The sequence below is a fragment of the Chelonoidis abingdonii genome, chromosome 3 (genome assembly GCF_003597395.2).
Source record: "Chelonoidis abingdonii isolate Lonesome George chromosome 3, CheloAbing_2.0, whole genome shotgun sequence".
In the NCBI taxonomy this organism is placed as follows: domain Eukaryota; kingdom Metazoa; phylum Chordata; order Testudines; family Testudinidae; genus Chelonoidis; species Chelonoidis abingdonii.
Window position 1 is genome coordinate 93,753,069 of NC_133771.1, and position 22,461 is coordinate 93,775,529.

Sequence of the window (22,461 nt, forward strand, 5' to 3'; positions counted from 1 at the left end):
TTGCCTGAAGAAGAACTATGTATAAGTTCAAAAGCTTGTCTCTCTCACCAACAGAAGTTGGTCCAAAAAAAGATATTACCTCACCGACCTTGTCTCTCTAACAACTATATGATGTCTGAAAAAGCTAAAGCCCATGGGTAACATTTTCAAAAGCTCCTAAATGATTTTGGAACTTAAGTCCCATTTTCAAAAATGGGCTCCTAAGTGACTGTCACTTTTGAAAATGGGACTAAAGTGTTTTTGAAAATTTTACCCCAGAGACTATTAGTACACGAGATGTGGGCTAGGAGCTCTGCCTGCTTCCAGCACAGGTCTCCACACGTGCATGTGTGCAGATGCAGGGAATGTCAGGAACAGATGCAGTGCTGCTTTTATGGCTGGGACAAACCGAGCACAGAGATGACGGGGCTGCTAGCATGGATCCTACTAGGAAAATAATTACTTCACATGACATGGCCACAACTTGCCAAAGGGGGAAGGGAGGGAAAAGAAATTGAACTAATGCTTTTCTGTTACAGGCAGCCATAAGTTTACTAGTAACTTGCATTCCTGTAATATTAAAGATTCACCACTCAGTGCACATACTGTAGCATCCTTATTCAGTTTTTCAGTCTGCAAAAAATACCATCCCCATCCTACAAACAGGCCTGCTACATTATCAACCCTCAATTTCTTTGTGTGTGCAAAGACAGGTCCAGAACAGAAAGGGCCTAAGGAAAAAAGTTAGAACTATTTGAAAAATCACTTAATCTTTTCAAGCCTACAGTGCAGCTTTCCCTGCAAGAGTTGATCCTCCACGCACCCCTCCTCCCACAGGAAACTAGGACCTAGATTGTGCCTCACTGCCATTTTGCCTGAAAAAGTTGCAGAGGAACAAGCCAAATACTCCAGCTGGTAGAAGCAGCTGCAGAAGTCAAAGCAGGGACTCCTGCACTGGTGGGGCCGGAGTAAAATGGGATCCAGCTAGCGTCACCCTTTCTCCCAGCACCTCTGAGGCCCAGAAATATATCGGGGAGATCCCCTGCACCAATCTAGAGAAACTAGGACCCAAGTGATGCTTCCTCTCTGCCCCTGACATGTGGGCTTGGGAGACAACTATAAGGAGGAACCAGCCAAAGACTCCAGCCGATGGGGCAGCTGCAGAAGCAGCCACAGCAGGGACCTTCAGACAACTTTCTGCAGTTTGTACTTCAGTGTTTCCCAAACTTGGGACACTGCTTGTGTAGGGAAAGCCCCTGGCGGGCCGAACCGGTTTACCTGCTGCGTCCGCAGGTCTGGCCGATCGTGGCTCCCACTGGCTGCGGTTCACTGTTCGAGGCAAATGGGAGCTGCTGGAAGCAGCGGCTAGTATGTCCCTTGGCCTGAGCTGCTTCCAGCAGCTCCCATTGGCCTGGAGCAGTGAACCATGGCCAGTGGGAGCCGCTATCGGCCGAACCTGCGGACGCGGCAGGTACACAGACCAGACCAGCCTGCAGGGGCTTTCCCTACACAAGTGGCATCCCAAGTTTGGGAAACAGTGTTGTACTTCCTTTGCTATGTGCTGATTAGCTGTTTGCCAATCCAACCCTCTCCCTCCCTCAGTCTCTTCTCCTCTGCTTCTTCTGTGGTACTAACATGTTTTGTGCAATTACATTGTTCACTCTGCTAATGTGTTCTATCCCTTTGCCCACCCTGCATCTATCTGCTCTATGTAGATTGTAAGCTTTCTGGGACAGAGACTATTTACTTCTGTTTGTGCAGTGCTTGGTACAGTGAGGCCCCATTCATGATTGGTTCTTAGACATCACAGTAATACAACAAAGCAGTGTAGAGCACACAGAAAAATGCTGTTTCAGGTTCTTGTGGCTATCAGCTCTTACATGGGAAATAGAAGAGCTTGAACTCAGAAGTAAGTAAAGGTAATTTTAAATATTTTTATAATGGAACTGTTTTGTAATAAAGCAAATATTAGCTAGGGGCTCTTCAAATGTGAACTGAAAAGCTTTAATACAAATTAATTTGAAGTGATTACTAGAAATTACCAACGTTCCAAGGGATGGCATCTACTGTATCCCCATGGTAGAAAAACCAAAAACACACATACACATTCCACCTGTTATTCTTTTACCATATCAAATAGAAAAGGAGGATATATTCATGTTTTCAGTGGTGCCCGAAGATTTAATCCTTTGACTGGTTTTCAATGGTCTGGATCTTTGCAGCTCTTTTTGGCTGATGGCTATGAGATGTTTATAGCATTATAACCGAACACTTGGTGTTTATCAGATTGTTCCCCCATCCCTGTATAGAAAAACTGCAACAAGAAACATCTCCCAAATTTAATTATTTTTGAGACGTCTCCTACACCTCCAGCTGTCTTTTTCTTTAATTTGCTGTTACATCTCACTGACCAAGATTGTATTAGCGTTAATCTTTATGTTAAGGAGTTTGATTTTTGACAATGTCTTTTGTGCTTGATACTCTGTATTTGGATATAAAACAATAAATTTAGCAGAAGCAGATCACGCAGAGAAAACCTGAAATGTTAATTGTAAATTAGGAACAGAAACCGTTGTAATGCATAAGATCCCATCTTTATTTACAGGCTAATAAAAAAATATGAAACTCAGCTTAACTAGGTATAATACAATTGTTGCAAAATGTTACACTTTCCACAGATATGAGACCAACCCAAGATGGAAGGGCGTTTGGACAGATTATACAATAAATAACATCTGAATATTGCTCACCATATCCATTACCAACACATCTGTGGTAAGTTTGAGATACATACAAACCCTCTCCACTGTAGTAAATACACTTCTACCACGGAAATACAAAACACAATTTATGACCCAAGTTAATTTACTACCATCAAGCTTGTTTCTTAGTAAGCAGTGGTCCCACCTCCCTTCAAAATCCATTCTCCTTTAAAAAACCAAGAGAGAGCTATTCCACTGAAGATTTAAAAAATATGGCCAAGGAATTATCCACACAAAGCTGCACTCTATTCTCTTAAGAGCTTTGTTTTATTATCTGAAGTAAAATATATACAAGTAAACAATGTTGTATACTTTTTTAAAAATAAAAAATGAAAATCTTACGTTCCTTAGAAACTCTTTGTGTCCAACTCAATCAACCCCTGGGAACGAGCGGGTTTGAGTGTTCCAGTTATTGGCAAAACAGAGTAATGTATTTATAGATCGCATTTAGATTTTGCAACTTGTTGTTAAACTACTGTTGCCTTAAAAAAGAACTTCTAATAGTTTCACTATCCCAACAATAAATCTGCAGTGTTGTAGCAGGAAGTATGGAGTAGAACCACACTATCCTTTCGCAGAAAGTCCTAACAATATTGTCCGACTCAGGGCTTCCCAAACAAAGGTCAAAAAAAAACTGACATGGGGGGTAGGGGGAATTTTGGCATTAATTTGTCAATGCTGGTCATCTTCCCAGACAGTACACCACTTCTATCACTGATCTCACCTACAGGATGATCAAGCAGCAGGCAGGCAGAGTGGTGATGGAAGGAAAACGACTTCAGCAACCCTGTCCAACCTCAACCTGGACGCGGGCAAAAGTATTTGAAATGGAAGATTCTAGGTGCTTCAAGGGGGTGAAGGGACTTCCTCTTTCCCACAGATAACTATCCCTATGCTTCCCTAGACATGACAGAAAGCCATGTCTAACGTCTTCAAACAGAGAGGGAATACCTGAAAAGAGAAAAATGAACTGCCTTCTCTGATGGAGAAATACAATAAGCTCCATGCTACACTCAGCTTCAGAGTACACCTTACTGGAATGACAGTATATGTGACACAATGAATGTCTGGATGCAACATTACAGTGATGAATTAATCTGCTAAAATGCACCTGAACAATTCATGTAATACATGGAGCTTCAGATGCGTAAAAAGATGCCTTCATAAGCAACTGGTGATATGTGACTTATGTATTCAGCCCTATTTTTTAAATATTAACATATGCTTAGAGGCAATATTATAGAGTATTTTAATATGCTTTACCACAAAAAAAATTGTCTGTAAATGAAACAGCTTTTTGAGTGAATGGAACCATGCACAAAAATTCATGAAAAGAGCAACAGTTAAAGGTTTTATAAATAGCAAAATCTTTGAATAAAGTATATACGCTTTAAAGATATCTCTATAAACATATATATAGTGCTCCTAAGAGGGATAAGAAACTGTGTTCTACATCAAAAGTTTTGAACATTAAACATTAGATTAATTGATATTCCTCTAAAGGCCTTAGAAATTTCTTCTCTATTTATGTACATCAATACAGTAACATTTGCAAAGCTGTTATTTCACATTAGTTTCACTCTCAAAATACAAAATCTCATCTTTTCACATTACAGTTTAACAGTCTGCATAGCAGTAAATAGGAGAGCAGGGATTTCGTGCTTTATCCTGGGTTAATAAAAGCTATTACACTTTTTTATAGTTTGCATATGGAGCATATTGTGTTTCACTAAAATTTCTATAGATACAGTATGAGAAACTAGCCAAGAAAACCACTATTAACGTCACCATTTTTCAAACATGCCTTGGGCCTTTAGATGTACATCAATTATCTATTTTAGGATATAACTGCTCTTGGAAGGCAACAGTATTTCATTTAAACAGTAACAATTAAAATGCTATAGGCTAACAGGACTGTCATACCATTTAGGACCAGATACTTCATGGCCCTGAGCACCTGCTGCGAGATATGGCGTGTCTTCAACTCCCTTTGATTTAAAGATAACTTCAATGGGAATTGAGCGTGTTTAGTACCCATCCAAAAGTACTCAGCATCTCATAGGATCAAGCCCACGATGAACAACTCAATGTATAAAATTACTTCATATCAGTCCTAACAGTATACATTCAATAACGAATACTGACTGTATGATGCTCAGATACAATGCACAAGGGCAGACATAATTCTGAACAAGCAGTAAGCTATTTTTACACTAATTTTGCACTTAAACAAATTGAACAGTGCTCTATTTAAATACTTTTGGAGAATATTTTAAGTGTGGCATTGATTGGCAATAAATTGTTTAAAGAAATTAAATAATGCTGAAAATCTCCTCAGATGTAAAATGATTGTGTATTGGGAGATCAGAATTTACAATATTCAACAGTTGTTCTTTCCACTTTTGTTTTCTTAAACTAAAACATTTGCTTTTTGCTATTATGTGAAAATCTGAGTCATGACATTTTTTGTTCCCCCTTCCCCTCCCCGCCCCCGCTTTTTAATTGCAGCCCAAAAAACCTCAATGGAAAATTCAGGGATGCAGTGGTAAATATTCACTTCTCCCTTTTTTAACAGTTAAAGGTTAGTTTGGATCAAAGTGCTGTTAATTCTTTGCTTTTACTCAGTGACAAAGGAACAAAATAAAGCTGGCTACAATTTTATTCTACACTCTTCAAGGACATCAGTAGGATCCAAAGCTGAATGCATTAGATTATCTTTTGGAAATGACATGCTTTGGTGCTTACAGTTCAAGGGAAATCCATTTTACATGCAATGTGTTAACTAATGTGTGTCACAGAAGAACAGAGTTTTACGCCCTGAGGTAATCGCCATTTTTTTCAGGCAACAGTAATACAGGTTTCCTTTGATTTTTAATAGTCCTTTTACAACCTACTATGGTATATAAAATTTGGAACAGTCTATATTGATTATCAATCTTTCCTGAAGAAGTGATCAGGCCAGTCGATTTCTTTAGGGCAAGGACTCAGCAGAATCAGCTAGTTTGGGTGCAGTCTCTTCTAAGGGAGTTTCAACTGAATTTCCTAGATCTCCATTTTCATGTCCATCAAGACTTGGTTTCTTAACGAACACTGCAAATTAAAAATAATTTTTTTTAACAGGTGCTGTAGTGATCTGAGGAATTACAAACCAATGAGCTTTACTTCAGAAAAACTCATTAAAATAACTCAAAAATAGAACTATAAGGACTTAGAGATAAATATAATATTTTAGGAAAATCTGCACCACTTCTGTAAAGGAAAATCATGCTTCTCTAATCTAGAAGAAATATTTGAACACATCTACAAAACAGTGGACAAAGAAGAACCAATTGTCACTGTATTAGGACTGGACAAGAGTCAGAAAACAAAAAGTAGGAATAGTCAATTTTCGCATGGGAACATGGTTAAGAGAAAGTGAAAACCTGCAGATAATACAGATTTATCTAGGCTACCCAAGACGACTGAATGAGGAACTTCAGAGAGACCTAACAAAGACAGGTGAGTTGGCTGCATGATGGCATATGAAATTCATTAAAAATTCTTAATTCCAGTCAAACAGTTTTGTATAATGAAGTTTCAGCTTTTAACATTTAGGCAAAAGAAGTTTTACCTTCCGATGGTTTGACAGCTGCACTTGCATGTTTCCTATTAGAGCCTGAATTTCCACCTTCCTCCAATTCATCAAGATACAAGCGATAGCGATGTCCACTTTCATCCTCATATTCTACATTTTCGTCATCTGAGTCTACCTCTGGAGCAACATACACCACTTCAAATTCAATCTCCCCTCTCTAGAATACAATAAAGATTAGCATGTACTTATTTCACAAAACGGCTAGGGGTTAAACTGGACTGCTAACAAGTATATTTTGTTGAATATCCTAAATGCTCTGGGAAAATATATGAATTAATCACTTACTCAAAGTGTAATAATAGCTCTATAGTTTAGGATGCACTGAAATTTGCATTAAAGTAGGGATTAAACATTTTTGCTATGAATGTGTATGATCCCCAAGTCTGCAAAACTTATGCTTAGTGAAGAACAAGTTTACTAAGAATTTAAGTAAATCTATTAATTATTTGGAGAGGAAAGGCAAGTACATCAAGGGAGGCCATAGTGCATCATGGGAGATGTAGTCCAGTCCACAAAGAATGAGGACATGAGATGGCTAACTTACAATTTTCATGAGAAATCATGGCAACATTTCCAATAAAAGTAATATTTCAGGTTTTGGATCAAATATGGTTTTAATAGCGCATCAAAGCAATATCTAAAAGCATAAAGACATAAGGTGATACAGCTGCACGAAACACTATCTAAACACAAGTGCTGGGGTTGAAAGAAAATTTAAAAATGCCAAGCAACTCAATAGGTAAGAAAAAAGAAGACATAGCCACATACTGATGAATAAAATAAGTTACCTGCTGGGAAAGAATAGTTACTGCTTCTTTATGTTTGGCATCTCTCAGATTCACTCCATTTACTGCTAGAATGGCATCTCCAACATGCAGACCTCCACATCGGTCAGCAGGCTGACCAGTGTGGATTTCAGAGATTAGAATTGGAACGCCATGCTCCTTCCCACCCTAACACCACAAAAAAGAAAAAGATGGATTGATTTAAATAGCTGTTAGCAGGAAAGCAATGTCTTGATAGCTTTTTAAGTCTTTGTTTCAGTTTTCACAATAGAAAAATTACACATTTTCACCTTTAGTGAAAAGAATTCATTTAATAATTCCTTTAATTCCCTCTCTCCGCCCCCCAGACAGGTGAACAAATCTGAGTTATATACCCAAAGAGTGAATGGTGGTAATTCTAATTATTAACAGAAAACAAAATATTTAAATCAGATATACAAATTGATGAAACAAGATTGTAAAAGTAAAAAAATTTTTTTATACATCAGACACTATGCCAGTTACTTAGCAGCTACTTCCAGGATGCAATAAAATATAGGCACTATGGCCAGTATTTTCAGGCTCACTTGCTTAAAAGTTACATATCTAAATCAAAGTGACCAGACTTTCAAAGATACTGGGCACCTGCTGCCAGGACTGGCTCCAGGCACCAGCAAAGCAAGCACATGCTTGGGGCGGCACATTTCCAGGGGCAGCATTCTGGCCATTCTTTTTTTTTCGGGGCAGTTGCGCGCTTGGAGCTGTGCCACTTAGATGGGACGAGGGCGCCACGCCCCCGACCACAGTGGGAAGGGGAAGCCCTAGCCCCGGGATGCTGAGCTGCCAGGGCCCAGCCGCTACCTGGGGAGGAGAGGGCGAGTCCAGCCGGGGAGCTGGAGCTGCGCCGCCTCATCTGCGCACTGGCTGCTGCGCTGCCTTGTGCCACCCCTTATATCGGGGCTTCTCTGTGTGGCCGGGCGGGGTAGGGGGTAAAGCCCCTGCAGGCGCTGGGAGAAGGTGACATCACTCCCTCCGCTTCCAGTGCCGCCTGCGAGTCCAGCCCCACTTAGCTTGGGGCGCCAAATAACCTAGAGCCGGCTCTGCCTGCTGCATTCACTGAGTTAGCCTTTGAAAATCAGCCTACTATTATTTGGATGTATGAAGTCAACACCGAAATTTGAAGAAGCTGGCCTATACCAAGATTCTGTGAGGCATTTCTATTATAAAACCTCATTTTTCTCTTTGCTTGCCAAGATTATATCCATTGTTGTCAGAATTCTCCACTAACTAACCTGCATATAAAGCCTATGCCCAGAAATAGAATATTATTAAGGTTTTTTAAATGCATGTTTCTGAAGTGAGACATTTAAAAAAAATATTAGAGGTTTCAGATATTTTTCAGCTATCTTGCACATTCTAGAACTCAGAATGATTTGCATTCGTTTATACATGCAGTCTAATGCACATGAGATGATGATGATATTAAAAGCAGTAGACACACTGTTCCTTATATTTTATAAAAATAATCCTGCTAAATTTAATATCATCACATTTCAAGTTAATATTTCTGGACATTTCCAACAGTAATTCTTACACTGGATAAAACCTGAACGGTGAGGAGACAAACTACTTTTGTGGTTCATAGACAACAGTATACAAAAACAGTTCTATTGAAGTGTTTTTTCAAGTAGATTACTATTTAACTTGTAATACTCCAGTCTGTCCAAATGTCAAAAATTGGCATCACTGCCTGCTACAGTATCACCTAAACTATTCTCCCTCAGCTATAGCAATGACCTAAAAGTTAACTGTAAATGAGGACAGAAGGTGGAAAATAGATAAATATTTATATTACTGTGATTGAAATGCCTAGCCCTTCATGGTCTTCTTTAACAAGGAGAACTTTTCTGATTGGACCAACGCCTTGACTCTTCTTTAAGGAATCTGGTTCCTAGTTTAACACAAAAAAGAATAAATATAAACATATGAACTAAAAGGTACTTTTATGGTTGTTTTTTCACATGCAGAAGGAGAATATACACAGCAGCCCATAAGTTACATTAGTACAAGCCAACCCAAACACAGAATATTCTTTGCCAGACAAACTGTGAAGAAGAACTGATGATGAAAACAAAAAAAGAGACTACTCATCTTACACTTCTATTGGAGGTAGCATTCCTGTGGTAATAAGAAATGGATGAGACAAAAGTCAGCCCCAGAAAAGAGAGGCAGACCACACAAAAGTCACTAGTTTGGAAACTAGTTGGGTCTACCACTCAATACTAGAAACTATATTTTGACCACAAGTGAAATTAAAAAACTTATGGAACCATCCCTTAATTATTACAGTTATCTAGTCAATACATTCAGTATACAATCTCAAGCATTTCTGATCATTTATTCCAGCAGGATATAAGAAAACAACAACAAAAGTCAATCTCAAAATCTCACAAAAGCAGAATATATCAAGATACTTCTTTTCCTGTTATATTTTGTTAAATTTGTTGTTGCTATCACACATTATGAGAAAAAAAAAGTAACTGCACCGAAAATCTACAGGGCCCAATATTTTTATAAGTAATGAGTGATTTTAGGTGACTTAGTTGAGATGCTTTTAAGAGGCTTTATTTCAAAGAGTATTTTCTATAAAAAACAGGATTCTTTAAGGTTTATCCAGTTGGGGCACCCAAAGTCACAAGCCACTTTTGAAAATTTTGACCATGAATTTGAGTTCACCCCAACTCTAATTAAGTTTGTTATTCAGATTTTTTATAAAGATTAGGGCTGTCGATTAATCGCAGTTAACTCATGCGATTAACTAAAAAAATAAATTGCAATTAAAAGATGTATTGCAATTAATAGCAGTTTTAATCGCATTGTTAAACAATAGAATATCAATTGAAATTTATTAAATATTTTTGGCTGTTTTTTCTACATTTTCAAATATATTGACGTCAATGACAACACAGAATACAAAGCATACACTGCTCAGTTTATATTATTATTCATTACAAATATTTGCACTGTAAAAATGGTAAAAGAAACAGTATTTTTCAATTCACCTTATACAAGTACTGTTCTGTAATCTCTTTATCGTGAAAGTGCAATTTACAAATGTAGATTTTTTTTTTTACATAACTGAACTCAAAAACAAAACAATGTGAAACTTTAGAGCCTACAAGTCCACTCAATCCTACTTCTCATTCAGCCACTAGCTAGACAAACAAGTTTGTTTACATTTATGGGAGATAATACTGCCCACTTCTTATTTACAATGTCACCAGAAAGTGAGAACAAGCATTTGCATGGCACTTTTGTAGCCAGCATTGCAAGGTATTTATGTGCCAAATATGCTAAACACCCTTATGCCCCTTCATGCTTCAGCCACCATTCCAGAGGACATGCTTCCATGCTGATGATGCTTGTTAGAAAAATAATACTTTACAGTTAACTCCTCACTTAAAGTCATCTCGGTTAACCCTGTTCCATTGTTACGTTGCTGATCAATTAGAAAACATACTTGTTTAAAGTTGCGCAATGCTCCCTTATAACAGTGGTTTGGCAGCTGCCTGCTTTGTCCACTGCTTGCAGAAAGAGCAGCCCATTGGAGCTAGCTGGTGGGGGCTTGGAACCAGGGTTGACCAGCAGCCCCCCTATCAACTCCCCACTCCCCTAAGTTCCCTGTGCAACAGCTGCCCAGAGGCTATCAATTGCCGGATAGTTCAGCTGTCCCTCCCCCCACTGCGATGTGCTGCTCCTAGGAAGCCTCCTCCTTGCTGTGCAGAGGTGGGGGGAAGAGGGGTGCTAATGTTGGGGTGTCTCCCTGCCTCCACTTCTGTACCTTATCTCCACAGAGTGGGGGGAGGACACGACAGGGCTCAGGACAGAGGGAGCTTGCTGGCAGCAGCTGCTGTCTCAACTTGCTAATCTACTTAAAAAGGCAATGTACTTAGAGTGGGTCAGCGTACTTAACGGGGCAATGTGCGTTTCTCACACACGGTGTCGCTCTGCCATGCTGTCTCCCCTCCCTCCATTCATGCTGCCCTGTGGAGTGTGAAGCTACATTAACAACAATATGTTAACCCTTGAGGGCTCAGCCAAATGCTAGTTCATCATTTAGCAGTAAAGCATTCCCTGGGAAATATCCCTCCCTCTTCCACTCTCTAACTTCACCACCTCAACCAAGCTTCACAATCATCATTGCTGTGTACAGTATTAAATTGTTTATTTAAAACTTATACTGTGTATATATGTGTGTGTGTGCGTATATATTAGTTTTCTGTCTGGCGAAAAAAATTTCACTGGAACCTAACCCCCTCCATTTACATTAACTCTTATGGGGAAATTGGATTTGCCTGACGTAGCATTTTTCAGGAACATAACTACGTTAAGCAAAGAGTTACTGTAATTAAATTGGTGAGTGAATTTCTTGGAGGAGTATTGTATGTCTCCAGCTTTATTTTACCTGCATTCTGTCACATATTTCATGTTATTGTAGCCTCGGATGATGACTCAGCACACAATGTTCATTTTAAGAACACTTCTGCTGCAGATCTGACAAAACGCAAAGAAGGTACCAAAGTGAGATTTCTAAAGATAGCTACAGCACTCGACCCAAGGTTTAAGAATCTGAAGTGCCTTCCAAAATCTGAGAGGGATGAGGTGTGGAGCATGCTTTCAGAAGTCTTAAAAGAGCAACATTTTGATGTGGAAACTACAGAACGCGAACCACCAAAAAAGAAAATCAACCTTCTGCTGGTGGCATCTGACTCAGATGACAAAAATGAACATGCGTCGGTCCGCACTGCTTTGGATTATTTTTGAGCAGAACCCGTCATCACCATGGATACATGTCCTCTGGAATGGTGATTGAAGCATGAAGGGACATATGAATCTTTAGCATATCTGGCATGTAAATATCTTGTGACGCCGGCTACAACACTGCCACGTTCTCACTTTTAGGTGACACTGTAAACAAGAAGTGGGCAGCATTATCTCCTGCAAATGTAAACAAACTTGTTTGTCTGAGTAATTGGCTGAAGTAGGACTGAATGGTCTTGTAGGCTCTGAAGTTTTACATTGTTCTTTTTTTGAATGCAGTTATTTTTTGTACATAATTCTACATTTATAAATTGCATTTTATTGATAAAGAGATTGCACTACAGTACTTGTATGAGGTGAACTGAAAAATACTATTTCTTCTATCATTTTTACAGTGCAAATATTGATAATAAAAAGAATATAAAGTGAGCACTGTACACTTTGTATTGTGTTGTAACTGAAATCAATATATTTGAAAATGTAGAAAACAATCAAAAATATTGAAATAACGGTATTCTATTATGAACAGTGCGATTAATCGTGATTAATCTTTTTAATCACACGTTTAATCACGATTAATTTTTTAATCGCTTCACAGCCCTAATAAAGATGCTTTGACAATGAACACTATAAAATCAACATTTTGAAACCTATGTGCCTGAAGTTAGGCTCCTAAAGCCATAAGATGACACCTAAACAGAAGTAGTCTGATTTTCAGAAGGGCTGAGCACCCATCGCTGTCAGGGAAATCAATGGAAGCTGCAGGTGCACAACTCAGGACATTATAGCAGAGTCACTATTCAAGATAAAACCACACTTTAACTCACTGTAATATATGTAACATCATAATGACTCGGGATTAAATCACCACATACAAGCGAATACAAACTACAGTAGAACAAGCATGAAGAGGGAGGCTTATACATATTAGTTCTCCCTGAAAAGCTGTGAAGGACCGGTGAAGAAAATAGGGGAAGGCAGGTTCACTAAGATAAGAAATATCAGAGTTCGTCTTACATGCCCTGGTGGTGCTTGCATTGATCTTTTCAGGTCATTACGACCCCGACATGCTCTAATAACAGTTTTGTGACGATGCAGGTGTATTTCTGCTTCTAGTTGGTTCCAAAGTTTATCATGAGCAGGACCCTTCATATCTCGACCTAGTAACTGAATTTGCTGGACCCTACAAAATGAGGAAGAAGAAAAAGTGTGTGTACAATACATTACAACTGAAAATTGAGGTAGTTCAGTACTTACAATTTATCTGCTTTAGTGAACTGCAGTGTTGTAACTTGCACCCATGTGCTCGAACTAGCACAACTGCAACAGTGCTGAGCATGTACACACACAACACTCGCTGAAAGTTCCAGGACTGTGGATTGCTGTACATACCTACCTCACAGTACCCAGAACAGTTCCTTGAAGCAAGTACATATGGCTTGTAAGGTGAGGATTTTTGCTTAAATCAACTGTAACTGCAAGATTTTCCCTATCTAGTGAAATCCTCTCTCTCCCTCAACTCCTCCAACTCTTGATCCCGCTTCAGAAGCCCGAACTCACACTGGAGGCAACCATTTGGGGTAGAAACTCCCAATCATTTCCCTGGGTGTGGGGCAAGAAACATTGTCTGACAACAGCTGGAGATGCAATAATGGCAGAAAAAGAAACTGTCTGGGTTGCCCCTGCAATCCAAGAGCCCAAATTGTTTCTGAGGACAGCCTTGGAGGACTGTCTCAGTGGACAGTGGATGAAATCATAATAGAGGGGTACTTTGGCACATAGGATAATTTAATATCCTTTTTAAAATAAAGAACTGGGAAAATAAAAAATAGACAAAAGGATAAAAAATAAAATGCAAAAAAGAGGACTAACAATAGCTTTGTAGAGGGGGTAGTTAGGGATAGTTTCTAAACATTTTGAAAGAAAAAAGGAACTAACATTGTGTCCCTATCATCACTCTCACTACTGTTTATCTGTTTAATCCCTTTCCCACACCTTTCAGTGGATTTTTGTCTTTTTAGATTTTAAGCTGTTTGAACTAGGGACACTGTCTTCCTAAATGCTTGCACAGGAATAAATAAAATGGGGTCCTGTCCCTGAGTGGAGCCTTTAAGTTTTACCACAATATAAATAAGCAGTGATTTTACATTTAAATTCCCTTTTTATTTTGGAATAAATATTGGTTCTTTAAATATACCTTTGGAATTAGGCTATTACTGAGGTAGTCACCGTAGGTCATTCATGGAGCTAAGGGAAACAAACTTTTGTTCTATGGGGAGAGACAGAAGGGTTTCTTTTATCTCTCCCTGAAGAAAAGACATTTGCTTTTCTTACATAGGGCAGGAACCTGACCCGAAATATTTTGCTCAAGGCTTAGCCGGAAGTATGCATATTCCTAAAAGATGCTTCCAAGGGGCTGGTTACAGTTTGCAATGGACATAGTGAAAGCCTGGTTTTTTTCAATAGCAGGGGGAACAGAGGACCTATAAGGTTAAACATATCCTAATCCTTCCATAATTCTGATTCTCATATACCATTAGTTGTATTATTGTAGCCCCTATGAGTCCCACTCATGGACAAGGACCCCATTGTACTAGGCACTGTATAAACAGAACAAAAGGATGGACTCTGTCCTAAACAGCAAAATTATCACAGTGTGGACCTGAAATTACTTGTACAAACCTTCCAGCCAGTTCTTTATCTAGGTATTTGGCCGCCAGTCTTGCCCCATAAACCTCAGCCTGAAGCACAGCTATGTGTCGACGAAGTGCCTCATTTTCCTTCCTCAGTAACTTCACCTCCGCTTCAAGTTGAGCTTCTTTCACCTTTTCTTTCTTGTTGGCTTCAAGCTCTCTCTCCTAAAAAAAAAAATTAAGAAAAAAATGGGTAGTTTTTATTCAAGCTATTTCAGGAAAAGTACTAAACATTTCTGCAAATAAACATGCAATAACTGCAGCATTACATAATGCATTACTCCCTCTAGAAAGTGTTGTGGTATTGAAGCTATAGTTCCTTTATTTAAAGACTCTTACAAAAGAGCCACAAAATTGTCTTACATTGGGATTAACTTTCCTTACATCATAGGATCCTTTTCCTTTATATAAAAGACATAGGGGAAGGTTTCAAAAGGCACAAAGGACAATCATGTGCTCAACTCTATAGAAAGTAAGTAGAAGCCAGGAACCTAATTCCTATTTGTGCCTTTGAAAATCTCTGCCCTAAACACCACCAATACTAAAGACGTCTAGACAAAACACTATGTAATATAGTCATCAATTTCAAACAAAAATTAAAAATAATGAAGTGATAACTAATTTAACAAATTATGCCTTAACATCAAATGATCTTTATGCTATCAAATGTGTGGTAAATTTAAGAGCTAGTCAAACAAGGCCTTTAAAATATATGCCAAAGACACATCGGTGACGATACCTATGTGATGATATCTCTGAAAGGAACTGGTTGTCATGTCTTGCCAGGGTTAAGACCTGCCTAGTTTTGGAAGTTATTTGGAGTTTAATTTCCAATGGCAGTAATATGCTACATAGTATTTTACTACTATTTGTTATTTATACTGTTGTAGTACACAGGAGCCCTAGTCATAGATCGGGACCCCACTATGCTAGCACTCAACAAACAGAACTAAAATACAGTCCTTGCCTCAAAGAGTTTACAATCTAAGTAGAAGACAAGAGACAAAAGATGGATTTAGGCAGATGGGGAATACAAGGAAACAATGAGACAATATTGGTCAGGGTGACAGGACTGATATACAGACTACTGCCTAACTATTGTCAAGCTTTCTGCAGGCATCATGGCAAAGGAACTTTGAGGATGTTTATGGGGAGCACTTCTCAAGCTTGCGGGGCAGTATGCAAGAAAGCACATAGTGCTTGTCTGAAAATTTAATAAGTGAGTGATAGAGGCTGACGTCATGGGCCAGTCAGAGGTGGATGTCAACAACTCAATACCTAATGAAAGGTGACAGGTAGGGTGGGGATTGACTATGAAGGGCTTTGAAAATGAATACATGCAGCTTATGTTTGATGCAGTAGGGAAGGGGAGCCAGTGGAGGGATGCAAAGAGGAAAGTAACACAGTCAAAGTAATGGCCTAAAAAAATGATATTTGCAACAGTATTCTGAATGGATGAGTGGGGCAAGATTGCATTGGTCAAGACCAGAGAAAAGGATTTTGCAGCAATTGAGACAAGAAAGGGTGAGAGCTTTGGCAAGAGTTTTAACTGTGTTGATGGATACAAAAGGTTGGATTTTAGAGACGTTATGCAGAAAGAATTGGCAAGGTTTAGATATAGCCTGGATGTGAGGTCTTAGAGAGAGGTCCAACTCGAAGATGACACCCTGGTTATCGGCCTGAGTGACAGGCAGGCTGTTGATGTAGCCCACAGTGCTCAAGAGAAGAGGAAGCAAGGAGGGTGGAGATTAGCATTGCTGTTTTAGTCATGTTGAGCTTGAGCTGACGGGGAGGTATCCATGAGGAGATGTAAGAGAGACAGGCCAAGATTGTAGCTTGGTCAGAGGGAGACAGTCTGGGATAGAGACATACTTAGCTAAGTAGTCAGCACAAAGATGGTAGGTGAATCTGTGTTTGCAGATGAGATTACCCAGAGATAAGGTGTAGAGGGAGAAGAGAAGAGAAGAGGTTCAAGGACAGAACTTTGTCAAACCCCTACAAAAAGTTAGTGAGTGGATAAGAATTCTCCCACAGACATACTGAAGGAGCAATTAGAGAGGTAAGAGGAGAACCAGAAGAAGACAGAGCCACAGAAGCCAAGAGAGGACAAGATTTCAAGAAGAACTTGGTCATCTGTCAAAGGGCTGATCTACACTGGTGATCGATCTAAGATACGCAACTTCAGCTACACTATTCACGTAGCTGAAGTCAAAGTATCTTAGTTTGATTTACCTGGCCGTCCTCACGGTGACGAGTCGACTGCCGCAGCTTCCCTGTCAATGCTGCTTACTCCTCCTACTGAGGTGGAGTACAGGCGTCGATTCGCGGATCAATTTATCGCATCCACACGAGACATGATAAATTGATATCTGATAGACTGATTACTTCCCACCAGATCACGTACCCTAAGGCAGCTAACAGGTCAAGAAATCGGAGGATGGAGTACTAGTTTTGAGCTGTAGCATTACAGACTTTGTTGAGTGTGGATACAGTGGTGTGCAAGAGGCAGAGCTGGATTGGACAGGGTCTAGGATGGAATTACAAAGAGAAACCCCAGACAGATTGTAGACTATAAGCTCAATAAGTTTAGTGATAAAGGGAGATGGGAGATGTGGTAGTAGCTGGAAAGGGAAGTGCGATCAAGGGTGGGCGAGATTACGGCATATTTGTATTGTAAGGGGAAAGAGCCAGAGACAAGCAGAGGTTAAGTTGAAGAGTGAGGTAGAGGAGATCATGAGATGGGATGTGACAGGGTCACAGGGGCAAGTAGGAAGGTTAGAGGAAGAGAACAGATGAGAAAATTCTGTCTCTATGATGAGAGAGGAGGCGGCAAGAGTTGTAGGAAGGGAAGACAAGCTGAGGGGAAGGAGAGAGCCATATTGTATTTTGTCACTTTTTCTCTCGGATGAAATAGGCAAGATCTTGCGGAGGAAGGACATGTTTAAGGAGTGAGTCAAAGGTGGCAGAAAGGCAGCTGGGGTTGCGGGTATGGCATTCAATAAGTTTGAGAACTCAAGCTGTTTAGCAGGGAAGATGGCAAAACTGAAGGAGGAAAGAACAAATCAGTAGTGGAAGAAGTCAGACTGGTCATGGGAGTTCCATCAAAGTTGCCCCACAGTGCAAGAGCAGGAAAGCAAGAAACGCATGCTGGGGTGATCCAGGGAAGGGGGCTGGCAGGGTGGATCTTGTATGGGAGACAGGGACAACGACCATATCAATGGGAAAAAATGGAGGAGAGCAAATAAGATGTCAGTGCTGATGGATTGGAAGCATGGAAAGGCTGAGTGACAAAGAGTGAGGAGAAGGGCTGACGGCTGATGCTTAAAGACACCAAGTGATGGTCAGAGAGGGGAATTCTGGGAGAGAGAGAGAAAGAGCGAGCAAGCAAGCAGTGCTTAATGAAAACCAAGTCAAGTGAACAGCCCTTTTGGTGAGTGGCAGAGTTGAATCAGGATTGTGGGTCAAATGAAGATTCAAAGGAAAGGAAACACGCAGTTAAGGGGTCAAACAGATCATCAAAATGGAAACTGAAGTCACCATGGATAAGGCCATGCCTATATTACTGGCTAAACTGACCCTGTTGCAATCGATGCAGCAGTGTCGTTTTAGCAGGTCTGGTGAATCCACGCTAAGTCAATGGGAGAGCGCTCTCCTATCAACGTCTGTACTCCACCTCCCGAAGAGGCGGAAGCTATATCGATGGGAGACACTCTCCCGTCAACATAGCGTGGTATAGCACCATGCTACGTCAACCTAAGTTACATCAACATCTGTTACATAACTGCAGTAGTGTAACTTAGATTGACTTACACCGTTAGTGTAGACCAGTCCTAAGTTTGGGAAACCGGGAGACTAGGAAGAGAGAGCGTCTGGACTTGAAATCAGACAGAAAGACTGTATGTCCAAACTGATCCACAAGTGCCAGCCTCACACAGATCACTTACTTCTCTTGAAAGAAAATTACCAACAGCTGAGAATTAGGTATAGAGTTCTATATATTCTTATAGCAAAAGAGAATGTTGGTGGTGATACCATTTTCATTCACAATCCATCAATTAAGATTGGATTCAGGGGTAAACCTCCTCACTGGCTCTTCCAAAACATCCTAAATGCACCTATTGGTGTCTATGGCTTACACAAGCCTGGTAATAAAAACAGCAATAGCATAAAATTAAAAATAACTTGTCTGTCCATTGAGTAAAAAGAACATAAAAAGTTTGTCATTCCCCTAACCTCTTTCTGCCCTTAGATTGTGAATTTTTTGATTCAGGGTATGTCTGTCTACAAAACACTTAAGCATATAATTGGCACCAAACATACGGAATTAAATAAAAGTCACCCCCCCCACACACACACTATTGTTATAAGTGACACCTAAATTTTACTGAAACTGAAACATTGGAGACAAATATTTTTCTCGGTTTATTTACTTTGGACGTTTGACAGCATTCTGTGTTCATTTGGTGTCACCATTTCCTATGTATGGGCATGTTGTCAATTTCAACTGCTCTTCACACGGATCTTTCATCCAGCGAGAGAGAGAAATGGCCTGGTAAAATCACTTCTTTCAGGGGGACTCACAGACAAGCATTGTACCTGAAACCACTTTTAAAAAGTGACTAGACTTCAAGTTGACAGTGTTCCTTTAAGATCACAGGTCCTTATCCTGAAAACTGCTCAACATGAAAGGATCTCTCATCATGCAAAGCCCTAATGAAGCCAAAAGGGTCCATGCGAAGGTCCTCACTTGTGGAGCATTCTTGCAGGATTGGTGCCTAAATGTGCAATTTTATTCACAGAATTCAGCCAAAAGATTCAGTACTCCAGATATGAGGAGACCTACATTAGTTAGCATGAAAGAGATTTATTTAATATGAGGCTGCTCAATTTTTAATCTTAGAAGAGTGTCTTATTATCCCTTATCTTTCCATTCCTCAAAATTAAAACAATTATGGAAACTCAAATTACTGTACAATGCTCAATCTGAATGCAGAGAAAATATATAATTATCTTTTCCAAGACCCAGAGCACAGATATGGGCTGTAATTTGCTCAACTATGATTGGTATTATTTTAGAGAAAAACTTCAAGATGAAGGCAGATTATGATTACTTACACATAACGGAAAAAAATCATAGCAGAAAGGTAGAACAGTAAAAGGATAGGGTCTACTACATTTACTACTATTTCCTTTGGTAATTTTTTATTGCAATACCTATACAAATTTCACTAAAAACTACATATTTTGTTATCAGATATTTAAAATACAATTTGATATTGGCATCGATTACACTGGGTTGTAATTATCTGAACATACCCCACATTCGAGAGGTAGGTGAGTGATTTCTTTGTGAAAAGTATTTGCCTGTGTGTAACAGGTTGTTTTTGTCTTTTATCAGTTTTCAGTGTGAGTTCATTTGAGAGCTTAGTGCTTGTCTGGTGTTACCTGCAGAGGCGGTGTTGGGGCATTTGATGCTCTGAATAAGGCACACGTCGTGATGGCATTTATAGGACCCTTGGATCTTAAAAGGTGTGTTGTAGAGGGTATTGATCATTATAGCACTGAAGATACGTCTTCAGATTTTGCATCTATTGTTCTTGCAGAATCTAGTACAGCTTTGAGTTGGTGTGTCCTAGTCTGTGGGGGGCCTGCTTCTGATGATGAGATTGGCGAGGCTGGGAGGCTGTTTGAAGATCAGAACAGAGGGCTCAGGAAAGATTTCTTTCAGCATGTGGTCCCCATCAAATATTGGTTGTAAATGTTTGATGACACCCCATGCGCATTCCTGTGTGGAGAAGAAAAACCCAAACAACCTCACCATCCTACTACCCCATACTGGTACCAATAGAGCGTATCATCGGATAATTACAACCCAGTGCAATTGATGCTAATGTCAAGCATTTTAAATATCTGAAAACAAAATAATTTTATAACTCTGCTGGACACTAAAAACCATGGACTGAGCTGAGATACCCATTTTATAGTTCACAACAGTTTGTAACACACTTGCTGTCTATTAACCCTGCATTGTCTTGTGAAACTGATCTGATCTAGGAAGTTAGATGGGTTTTGGCCCAATCGGCTCCCAGCCACAGCTACTGTCATAGTGGCATGGCCATAGACAATTGTCAGAATGCTGAGCTTCCCATATGATGAAGATAAGTATATTTCTCATCTCCTAAATTGCCATGCTATGTAGTTTAAAGAGACTATATTACATAGTAGTACACCATAGTACATATATTAGCCCCAATCCTTAAATATGACTGAGAAATACATGGCACAGCTCAGGATGGGGTCATAAAGGTAGTTTTAAATCACCTTTGTGCCACTTCCCATGAATCTCCTGATCCAGAGCTGGGTATATGCTGGGTTGATTCCCAGGTGCAAACTAGAGCAACCTGGCACACAGCCACAGTCAGCTCAGGGTCAGAAGGACTGGAGGGGAGAAGCACAAAATACAGTGACAACAATTTTGGCTTAATATTTCCTTTATGTCTCCCAATCCTGGTCTGCAGCATACACCCTTCCCAGCTTCACCAAAGGACTGAAGATACCATATGCACTATGTGTACTTTTTGTATAATACAGGTTCTGAATTTAAAATAGATAAGTTGAGTAATAAGAACGGCCATACTGGGTCAGATCAATGGTCCATCTAGCCCAGTATCCTGTCTCTGACAGTGGCTAGTGCCAGGTGCTTCAGAGGGAATGAACAGAACAGGGGAATTTCAAGTGATCCACTCCCGATGTCCAGTCCCAACTTCTGACAGTTGGAGGTTGGGGTTGTGTCCCTGACCATCTTGACTAATAGCCACTGACAGAACTATCCTCTAAATGTGAGGCATAATACTTGCTAGTCTCCCCATTCCAAAGGTCATATATTGGCCTTTGGGCTGGTCTAACTTACTTCCTCCCAATGGCATGGGGCAATTACAGGAATTGCCAGGGTGCAGGGATGCCTTAGCCACATCCCTTATACTAGCTGAAACAAGGGGCATGCCCTTGTTGTATAATGACAACTCTACCCCAGGGGAGTGTAATAAGCAGGCAGGATCTTCATGTAGCCATTAGGCTGGCTTTAGGGTTGCGATGCACTACCAGGATGGCACAAAGGTGTCCCAACACTCCCAAAGATCTGAGCTAGTGTATGTCCGCTGACTGTACAATTTATTCTCAATTTGTAAGATATCCTATACATATAAAATGTGAGAGAAAGGCCAAAGTTTAAGGCTTATGCATGAAGGAACAGATTAAAAATCGAACATTCAATCTTTACCCTGCGTTATGTCGAAAGCTTGTCTTTCTCACCCACAGAACTTGGTCCAATGAAAGATATTGCTTCACCCATCTTGTCTCTCTAGTATCCTGGGACTGACGCAGCTATAACCCTGCACAGAGCTCTGCATTACCTGACATTTTGGTTTAGTTTCTGAACCCTAACATTATACTACCCGTATTTTTTGCATAGCATTTCCTTGGGTATTTTTGGTTTGGTTTTACTTTAGAAAAGATTAAGCGCTTCTAGAATGTGTAATTTCCTTGATCCAGGGATTTTGGTTTGACAACTCTTGAAAGAAGCTCATAATTCCAACCTTCCAAGTCTCAACTACCACAAGCTAACTTTCTAAAGTGATCTAGAATTTTTAGATCAACTAAAAAACCAACAGCAAAATTCTACTGTTCATGTGTGAAATGATCAACTTTAAATGATTGTAAGCGTAAAGCTATACCACTGATTTTCTTCAAATGTGGCTTATTCCTTATATTCTAATTATATGTACAAAACAAATCAAGTCTGATGTTTC

General features: G+C 39.8%; 1 protein-coding gene across 2 annotated transcripts in view; it reads right to left on the minus strand.

The window, feature by feature from the left end:
* Positions 1-2,551: 2,551 nt before the first annotated feature.
* The window catches only part of GOPC (golgi associated PDZ and coiled-coil motif containing), a 45,916-nt gene continuing 26,006 nt past the window's right edge, over positions 2,552-22,461 (minus strand). For both annotated transcript variants that reach the window (XM_032789154.2, XM_032789153.2), the window contains 6 exons: positions 14,643-14,818; positions 12,978-13,143; positions 8,995-9,090; positions 7,164-7,328; positions 6,352-6,532; positions 2,552-5,831 (listed from right to left, as the gene is read on the minus strand). In XM_032789154.2, coding sequence (XP_032645045.1) covers positions 5,713-5,831; positions 6,352-6,532; positions 7,164-7,328; positions 8,995-9,090; positions 12,978-13,143; positions 14,643-14,818 — 903 coding nt within the window. In that variant the 3' untranslated portion in view covers positions 2,552-5,712. The remainder of the gene's footprint in view (positions 5,832-6,351; positions 6,533-7,163; positions 7,329-8,994; positions 9,091-12,977; positions 13,144-14,642; positions 14,819-22,461) is intronic.